The 9,263-nt window shown below is 37.6% G+C and overlaps 1 protein-coding gene across 4 annotated transcripts in view; it reads right to left on the minus strand.

Moving 5' to 3' along the window:
- Window positions 1-9,028, minus strand: part of RDX (radixin) — a 42,321-nt gene extending 33,293 nt beyond the window's left edge. For 2 of the 4 annotated variants that reach the window (XM_026841330.1, XM_026841341.1), the window contains exon 1: window positions 8,959-9,028. In XM_026841330.1, the coding sequence (XP_026697131.1) occupies window positions 8,959-8,970 (12 nt within the window). In that variant the 5' untranslated portion in view covers window positions 8,971-9,028. Of the gene's footprint in view, window positions 1-5,252; window positions 5,272-5,460; window positions 5,558-8,958 lie in introns of those variants that run through there. The other 2 variants (XM_026841360.1, XM_026841352.1) reach the window with 2 other exon arrangements.
- Between the last annotated feature and the right edge of the window lie 235 nt (window positions 9,029-9,263).

Raw genomic sequence — 9,263 nt, forward strand, 5'->3', positions numbered from 1 at the left:
AGGGGGGGAAGGGGGGGGAGTGGTGCCCCTTAATTACAAGAAGGTGGGGGGTTTTTAAGCAGTTTTTCAATTTTAAAAATGAACACTGCTTTAAGGCAACTACAATAAGCAAGTTACAAAGGATAAGGCTAAAATGTAACTTTATTAAAATGCCAAACCGCTCAGTTATGTAACAGCACCACTGCCAAAACAAGAAGCGTCACAGAAGATCTAAAGCACAGCAAGTTCAACTAATTGCGGCAGACTTCTTAAGAGCTGCAGCTGAAACTTCTTACATAAATATCCTTATAACAAATGTCATCTTCTACAAATGAAAGAATTACTACCTGAAAGTCTATATCCCTCACAAGAATTAAAATACTCAGAAGAGTAGATGTAATACAGAAGCAAACTCAACACAGCATGTAGATGCTGTTCACTGCTGGATATTACTGCCTCAAATTAAAGCTGAGTTCGGTAAGAGTATACATCGGCTACATCTGTGATAGATACAAATACACATTAGGAGTACCTGGCAACTTAAATGTATTACAGTAATTGTTTAAATCTTCACCAATTTTTTTTTTTTTAAATTCTAATTAACAGATCACCCAACTGGTAATATTTATACTTTAAGTTCTAAGAAAGTCATACATTAAACGATAGCAATATTAAAACATTACCTTTTACAATACAAGTTATTTAGGATGACACAAAGTTAACACTACATTTGATCTTTTCCCTTTCTAAGATTTTTGGACTGACTTACATTTTTTGGCGTACAAAGACTGAGCTATTACAACCTTCTAACATTGTTTCACAGATTCAGTTATTTCTGGGCATGGAAAAGAAGAAGGTTACTTTTGGCAAAACCTGAGACTGAGCCCAGAAGGTTTACTTATCTAATCCAAACCTCAATCACACAGTATGCTCTCAACAAGATCACAGAATCATCAAGGTTGGAAAAGACCTTGAAGATCATCCAGTCCAACCATTAACCTAACACTGACAGTTCCCAACTACACCATATCCCTCAGCGCTATGTCAACCCGACTCTTCAACACCTCCAGAGATGGGGACTCCACCACCTCCCTGGGCAGCCCATTCCAACGCCTAACAAACCCTTCTGGAAAGAAATGCTTCCTAATATCCAGTCTAAACCTTCCCTGGTGCAACTTGAGGCCATTCCCTCTCATCCTATTGCTTGGTACTTCATTAAAGAGGCTCATCCCCAGGTCTCTGCACCCTCCTTTCAGGGAGCTGTAGAGGGCGATGAGGTCTCCCCTCAGCCTCCTCTTCTCCAGACTAAACACCCCCAAGTTCCCTCAGCCACTCCTCACACAACATGTGCTCCAGACCCTGCACCAGCTTCGTTGCCCTTCTCTGGACGCACTCAAGTAATGAAACCTCTGCTGTCAATTGCACTGTCTGACATATAAAGCTAACTACATTACGAAGAGTCATGAGGGAAGTTTCCACATTGTAAATAAGGGAGGGAACTGAGAAAATGCAGGTAGAGAAGGCCCAGTAAAATCTGCAGTGGACTGTTACTCATGTAAACTGCTGCTGGGTATCCAGCTACTTTAAAGCAACTCTCCTAATGTGACATTGGTGAAAGGGGGAAATTATCTGAACCACAAATTATGCAGAGACACACTAATCTGAACATAATTACTCTGAACCGACTTTACCACAGAATACGGAAACAGGAAAGAGCTCTTGCAATGGTGACAAATGTATGAAGGTTTCCTGTAGCAAGCGTTGGAAGGCTACCACTACTCATACCGCAAGACTCATTTAATGTCTGCTTTTCAGTCTTGCTCTCCCCAGGATTACACATCTTTCCTCAAATTTCAGAAACTATGACAAAGCACTAGACAAGTCTTAGCCAATTACTTCAGCTGCTCATTCATGAAACTAATCCCATTCTGCTGTGCACAGGTTCAGGGTAAGAACTCACAAGTCTCAATGGGTATATTAATATGTAATTTTGCCTGAAATTTGAGTAGATGCCTTATAAGGACCCTACTCTGGTAAGCTGGTCAAGACATTCTCTAGGTGGTTCTGCAATTTATAGGACTATGCCTCAGCAAACATTCTTTTTTAAGGTTAAAAAGTGACTACATACAAACATTTTTGATGCCACAATTTTACAATCTATATCACATATTACTGATTGAGATATCTCTATGGAAACAATATATATTAAATTATCATGGTGGTCATGTCTGGGAAATACTTAAAAATGCTATTGTAGGCTTAGTAACTGCGTAGCTCAGACTTTGCGAATCTGGCAAGGTCCATGTGCTGGGAGATCTTCTCCTCCACAGATCAGGCAACGTCATATCTGAATGGTAGCTCCAAAATGACAGACAGAATTGACACCCACCAATACAGCACTCCTAGACCAGTCCTCTTATATCCAGAACCAGAAATCATTGACTTAGACCACCACGACATACACAGTAGAAAAACCCCACAACTCCCCCCCCTGCCCCCAAACCAATAAACTCCAATGCTTCCAACACCTAACCCATGGAGCTATGTATGGTTTTAATGCAGAGAATATACAACAGCTTCTCAGCTCCCACTTTAGATATATGAATATACTGATGTTTATCCAGCAAAGCTAGGACAAGTGCACTCTTGGGCTGGGAAGAAGGTGGCATTTAAAAGAAAACACACAACCCATAGGCAAAATGTGAACACCTTTAGGGTCTGCCTCCTTCTGGCAGAATTTCACTGTGAATATATTGTCATCATGCAACTGTACGGTAAATTACATAAGCCAGCTGTATTTAAAAGACCACAATGGAAAAGATAAAAGGGAAAGTTACCAAGTTATTTTCTTTAAAAAAAAAAATAATCTAAGAGGTAGAAAATGCTTAGCACAATATTTTATTCAGCTGGCTTCAAGAGTGCATTATAGAAACAAAGCCACTGTAAGATGGTATAAAAAACACAGTGAAGTTTAGCATAGCATAAAAAAGAGTCTGATGGACATTTAGAAAAATGTTACTGCAAAGTTCTAATTTAGAGGACCAAATCTCTGTTCAGAATACCAATACCTACCTCACAGCTTTTAAAGCGACTATTTAGCTTGGCCCGTTTGCCCATACCAAACAACATAAACAAGCGGTCAGGACAGAAACCTTCACCATAAAAAGATCACCAAGCATCTGGAAAAAGTTGGTACAAAAAGTAGTTTTTCCTTATTTCAGGCAAGACAGCTTTGTCTCAAAATCTGGATACATATACATATTTATCTATTTGTAATAAATTTTTCCCAAATAATAATGCCTATAATAATAATAATAAATCCTTGTATTGTGACAGTTATGTTCTTCACCTTATAGAACACACTAGTTTGGGTTGGAAGGGACCTTTAAAGGTCATCTAGTTCAACCCCCCTGCAATGAGCAGGGATGTCTTCAAATAGATCAGGTTGCTCAGGGCCCTGCTCAGCCCAGCCTGGAACGTTTCAAGGGATGTAGCATCTACCACCTCCCTGGGCAACCTGTTCCAGTGTTTTACCACCCTCACTGTAGAAAATATTTTAACTAGTCTAAATCTAGACTCTTAGTTTAAAAACATATCCTCTTGTCCTATTGCAACAGGCCTTGCTAAAAAGTCCATCCGTATCTTTCTTATAAGCCCCCCTTTGGGTACTGAAAGGCTGCTGTGAGGTCTCCCTGGAGCCTTCTCTTCCACAGGCTGAACAACCTCAACTCTCCCACAGCCTGTCCTCACACAAGAGGTGTTCCATTCCTCAGACCATTTTTGTGGCCCTCCTCTGGACCCACCCAGGCAAGTCCATGTCCTTCTTAAGCTAATGTCCCCAGAGCTAGATGCAGTACTACAGGTAGGGTCTCACAAGAGTGGAGTAGAGGGGGAGAATCACCTCCCTTGACCTGCTGGTCACACTTCTCTCGGTGCAGTCCAGTTGGCTTTCTGGGATACGAGTGCATTTTGCCAGCTCATGTCCAGCTTCTCATCTATTAGTAGCCCCAAAAGTCCTTCTCTGCAGGGTTACTCTCAAGCCCTTCATCCTCCAGCCTATACTGATACGGGGGGGGTGCCCTGACCCTGGTGCAGGACCCTGCACTTGGCCTTGTTGAACCTCATGAGATTCACATAAACCCACTTCTTGAGCTTGACCAGGTCTTGGCATCAAACTTGGCGGTCTGAGTTTATCTGTATTTCATCAGACTTGCTTCAGAATGATTAAACATGGTCAAGGGAAAGAGAAGAACACATACATACATGCTGATTATTCTTTGTGAAGGGAGCAACTGATGTTTTGATAACAAATGCTGCTGAAGGGTTATGAGGACATTTGCTGCAGCTCACAAAATTCTTTTTTATAAAAATAGTCTAAAGCAATTTATCTATTAAATAATTTATCCAAGTCAGTTAAGAGTATAGTCAATGAACATACCTAGAACAAGAAACATCCATGTGCACATATTAAAATCATGTATTTCAAACGGGAGTTGTATTTTTGTTGTATTCTTTCACTGCTTTAGGGACTTGGAAATAATATTTCTACACTTCCTTGTAGTATCTAAATCGAACCCTTCACAATTTAATATTTATATTGAACAGTCACCACATTAATCTTTGGACTTCTTCTCAAATATAGATAAGAAACTGTAGAATATGCACAAAACCTGATTGTTAGCTTAATAGTCTAATACTTCCTATTACTATACTTCATTGTATCATTCATAGATTCTAGTTGTGGCAGTTCAGCTTTCAATAGGTATCAATATTTAGTAAAGAAAATAATTTAAAATGATATGAAAAAGGTTTCCAGTGGTTTTGCTTTAATAAATGCAATATGAATTAGTCACATGCAAAAGTCACAGAAACCAGTCCAATTCTGAGAAGAAAACTGCATACAGCAAAAAAAGTTTCTTCCAAGAGATTCTTCACACTAGTTCAGACAATTATTGTATCAAGTTTGCATATTAAATTATTTGTTAAGAAGTAACAGTATATTGGTCCCACTGCTTTACACATTGTACAAATACACACAGCACACTCTCCATATCAACCTCAAAGCAGACGTCGGAAGAGATACAAGAGAAAAATTAATGAAGGTAAAAAGGTCCCAAAGTCCCTTCCAACAGCATTAGGAACAGAAGAATACAGGATAGCGCCAAGTAGATTTTACTAATAGAGAAATCAAAAGAAAGCAGTTCTCCAAACTGACATTAGTTGTCTGTTTATGCTACAGAAATAAATCATATTTCAAATAGTGCATTACTCACCTCAAAGATTTTCCTGTAGAATGCTCTAGTCAAAAATTTATACACTACTTCAGTTCACTCTACAGAAATTACCTTGATCTTGTAAATATTAATTCAAATTTTAAACATCCATATTATTCCAGAATCTGATACTCCTTCTGAACACACAAGATCGTAAAATGTTGGAATTGAAAAGAACTTTTTTGACCTTTATAACTTTGACATGTATCCCTGTTACTGCCCAGCATAATGCTTTCTCTTTCGCGCCTTGCAGACTTGTACAAAAATGCTGCAGACTACCAGCAAAAACAGCTGATAATTTTAACTTCTCTTACACCCTATAAATGCAACTAATATTTCAGTCAATTAAACCTAATCTTCTTAGCCTATGAAATGATTAACAGTTATGTAACTAAAGATGTCTAATTTTAGTTTCTGTGTTTCTATTTTTGGTGAAGATCTGGAGAACTGCATACAGCTTAGAAATATTTTGTATCTGTTCTTTTAGAAAGAAAGTACTGAAAATAAGATTCAATATTCTATTCTTTAGTAAGCAGAGAACTAAGCACTCTGGAAACATCCCTATTAAAACCTTTAATTTTGATTACAGTAGCAAAGACCTAATTAAACGAAGTCACCGATTTTTTTTAGATGGATCAAAACAGAAGCTGAATTAAATTTAATTTTGCACTGCTAGGCAGAAATGAGAATATTAAATCTCGGAACTATTTTGTTTTAAAAGTAGAGGAGATACTGAGTGAATTGCTTGAAAGAATAGAAAGCCACTCTGTTACAAACACAGCCAAAGTGAACAGATTTGTCTACTGAAGCAATCAAACAAGAAAAATGTTTCAATTATATATATTTTTCAGACACATATTACATTAATATCTCAGGACAATATATTAAAGTCCCTTTTACACTTTCCAAACAGCCTCTTCACTCAAGCTATTTAACTCTAGTAGCCTCTAAGAGAGAAAATCCCAAACACATAAGAACAACGACCTTTTACTACCATGTATAAGAACATCATTGCATGAACATTGTTTCAGACTGAGACTTCCAGGAAAAATGAAAGATCTTTGCTTTAAAATTCAACTATGCCAAGACCCTTTACTAGTCTTCATTTACTTAATTTTGTCTGGAATACTATATAAAAATTTTCAATGTGAAAGCAACTTTTCTGTGATTTAATGTTTACTGATTTCATTTAAACCAATCTATAGCTTAATTACTTGTTATGAAAAACAAACCAAAAATCATTCAACAAATGTGGAGAAAATTTACTTATAGTTGTACTTCACAGATTCACATATTTACAAGATAACCAGATTTTCTGAAAACTATAAACTGGATCATTACAGCAGAATCTGGAAAAAAAAACAATATATACCTTAAATAGGTCACAGTAATACAGAGAAGAGAGCTATAAAATAACACTGTCCAAATTCTCATCAGTTCCATTAACTGGGTTTTCTTTATTCTTATCCACGATTATTTCATTAGCTTTCAGGTTACAAGACCTCCAGTAATAAAGCTACAGACCACAGACAGTCTTATTGTAGCAGCTGTCAAAAATAAAGAACATGGAGTTGAAGCACAAATAGTTTCCAGACTAGAAGTACATTTGGTTATTGTGGATTGTCTTTAAAGACAACTGTTAAGAGCTACAGTGAATATCCAGAGCAAGAGACCTACGACAGTCGAGTACTATCAAACCCTTGCAGAACAGCAAGACTCTTCAAAGAACAATGTCAGATTCATTAAACATAACCAAGGACTAGGCTCTTACAGTCTCCAAATGAGGAGAGGGAAAAAAAAAAAAAGAAAGGGGGGGGGCACAGGGGGGTTTCAAAGCAATCTACCATTTCAGAAGCATCCAGAGCAAAACCCAAGGTTTGATCTTTATAGGTAAAATTACTTAATCTTTGGCATGTGTGCTACTTCTTCATTCACTGATTACCAATTGTAATTACAGCGACCTGTAGTTGACAAATAATTCCATATGACTTTTTCAAGAAATATAATCAATTTCATTTCTTAATGACTTCTTTCACTTGGCTTCCTTCTAAGATCTCACATGAGCCTACATCATCAAGAGACATACAAGAACATCCCAATATGAGAATTCTTTATATAAAGCTAATCACAAAAGGAAAAAAAAAAATATATTATCTCTGGCACGAGTCCAGCTTCCTTCCTAAGATCCGATAGCTAATTTCCATTCCTAGGGCAGATTGCAAGATCTTCCACACCTCTGCAATCTCAGTTATAAGGACATTGCTTTTCTTGTGAACAACCCTAAAACTGTATTTCCTATGATTTTCTCAGGTCCTTAAAATAGAGGGTACCCTGCCTTCCTAAACTTTGTGATTCCAATTGTAGAATTTAAAAAGAAGTACCCTCAACTCAGGCTCTCTTTTTTTCTAGTCATCCCTTCTGTGACTTCATTGCTCTGTAGCTGCCTGAAATTGGGGGCCTCAAACTGCATGAGCTCACAGAAACTTTTTGCTTTATTCTTAAAATACAGTTTTCCAGTTGAGAAGCTCTATCAAAAGCACTACTCAATTATCATAGCCAGGACTCAAAAAGGTGAGAACCAGTATGCTGCTAATTCATTTTCCTGTCCTTATTAGTGCAGCTGTCTCTAAGAATGGGGCAGGATACATGTAACTAATTCCAACTTGTGAAAGTACTAAGATGTTGCTCCCAATCCACAGCAGGAAAAAGTATAAATTACTGAAATTATATGGTATGGCCAGTTGGTCAGTAAACCAACAGCACAAGCTCAGAGAGAACTTCCAGTCCTTGGACAGTCCAATGCTAACTAAGCATTCTTAGTAATAGATCTACTCTGGTCCAGATCTACTACCTCAATGAAACATCAGTAAACAAAGAAAGCCTGAGGCTATTACATAAATCAATTGAGTTGAATAGAAATAATCTCCCCTGACAATTCCATTTCCTTTATAAATGCTTTCCTCACTGGATACAAAGGGAAGAGACAAGCAAAAGTCATTTAACACATGGCAGATGAAATCCTAAACGACCAATATCACATCAACAGCAAAAGAATCAAGCTGCTGAATAATTATGCCCTCAAAGAATTCTAGAACTATTATCAAAACAGAAACTGGAGATATTTTTTTTTCCCCCCTCTGGATAGAGAGTGGATGAATCCTTATCTCGGTTGAAGCAGGATGAACAGGAGACCACAAACACTGCTTATTTCCTCCCTTCAACACTTACCTTCTAGGTTATACCCTCTACAATGGTAAAACTACCACTTAACAGTGCTGTTGCTGTCTCCGACACTTTGCACATGTTGTGTCTTCCCCTGCCAAATTCTGCAGCAAATCCTTCTACTGATTCTCACAATCATTGAGTCAGGCTCAAATTATGTCCCCATTAACCACTGTATGTCATCTCATCTCAAAGTCAACAATTCCTGAAAAGTAATTCCTCCTGCCAGCCAAATGGGCTCCAAGTTCATTGTGGTTTATAAGTACTGCCCCATCTCCATGTCTGCTCCATGCCCTCTTCAGTACTGCACTTCCTTGATCTTTTTTCAGATTTTTATTAAACTATCTCAACTCCAATTGTACATTATCAGATCTCATGAAATCTAGAAAGGGCAGAGCCAAAACAACTGCAGCTGTTATAAGATCACCACTCTGAAATGTGAAAACCCCGTTAGATTCAGATGAGTAAGAAAATAGCTACTTACTGGTTTCGGCATTTTTCTTGTGTTCTTCAGTCTCTTGTCCACTTAAGCCTTCTACAAACTGTGTCCCCCTCTGTTAAAAACAAAATTAAAAGGGTTGTTTTTAAATTAATCAAAACAGAGTTCATGGACATCACAGCAAATAGTACAAATTCCAAAGCAGGTAAACAAGTGCTCTACATGTACCAAAATACATTTCTCAGCAGATGACAAATAAAAAGCAACTAAGTTGCCAGTATCAGAATCTACATCTTTAAGTAGTAACCTCCTTTCTAGTTTTTGTAGAATATTAACCCACTAATGTTAGA

Source organism: Athene cunicularia (genome assembly GCF_003259725.1).
Source record: "Athene cunicularia isolate RWA chromosome 1 unlocalized genomic scaffold, athCun1 chr1_part1, whole genome shotgun sequence".
Classification (NCBI taxonomy): domain Eukaryota; kingdom Metazoa; phylum Chordata; class Aves; order Strigiformes; family Strigidae; genus Athene; species Athene cunicularia.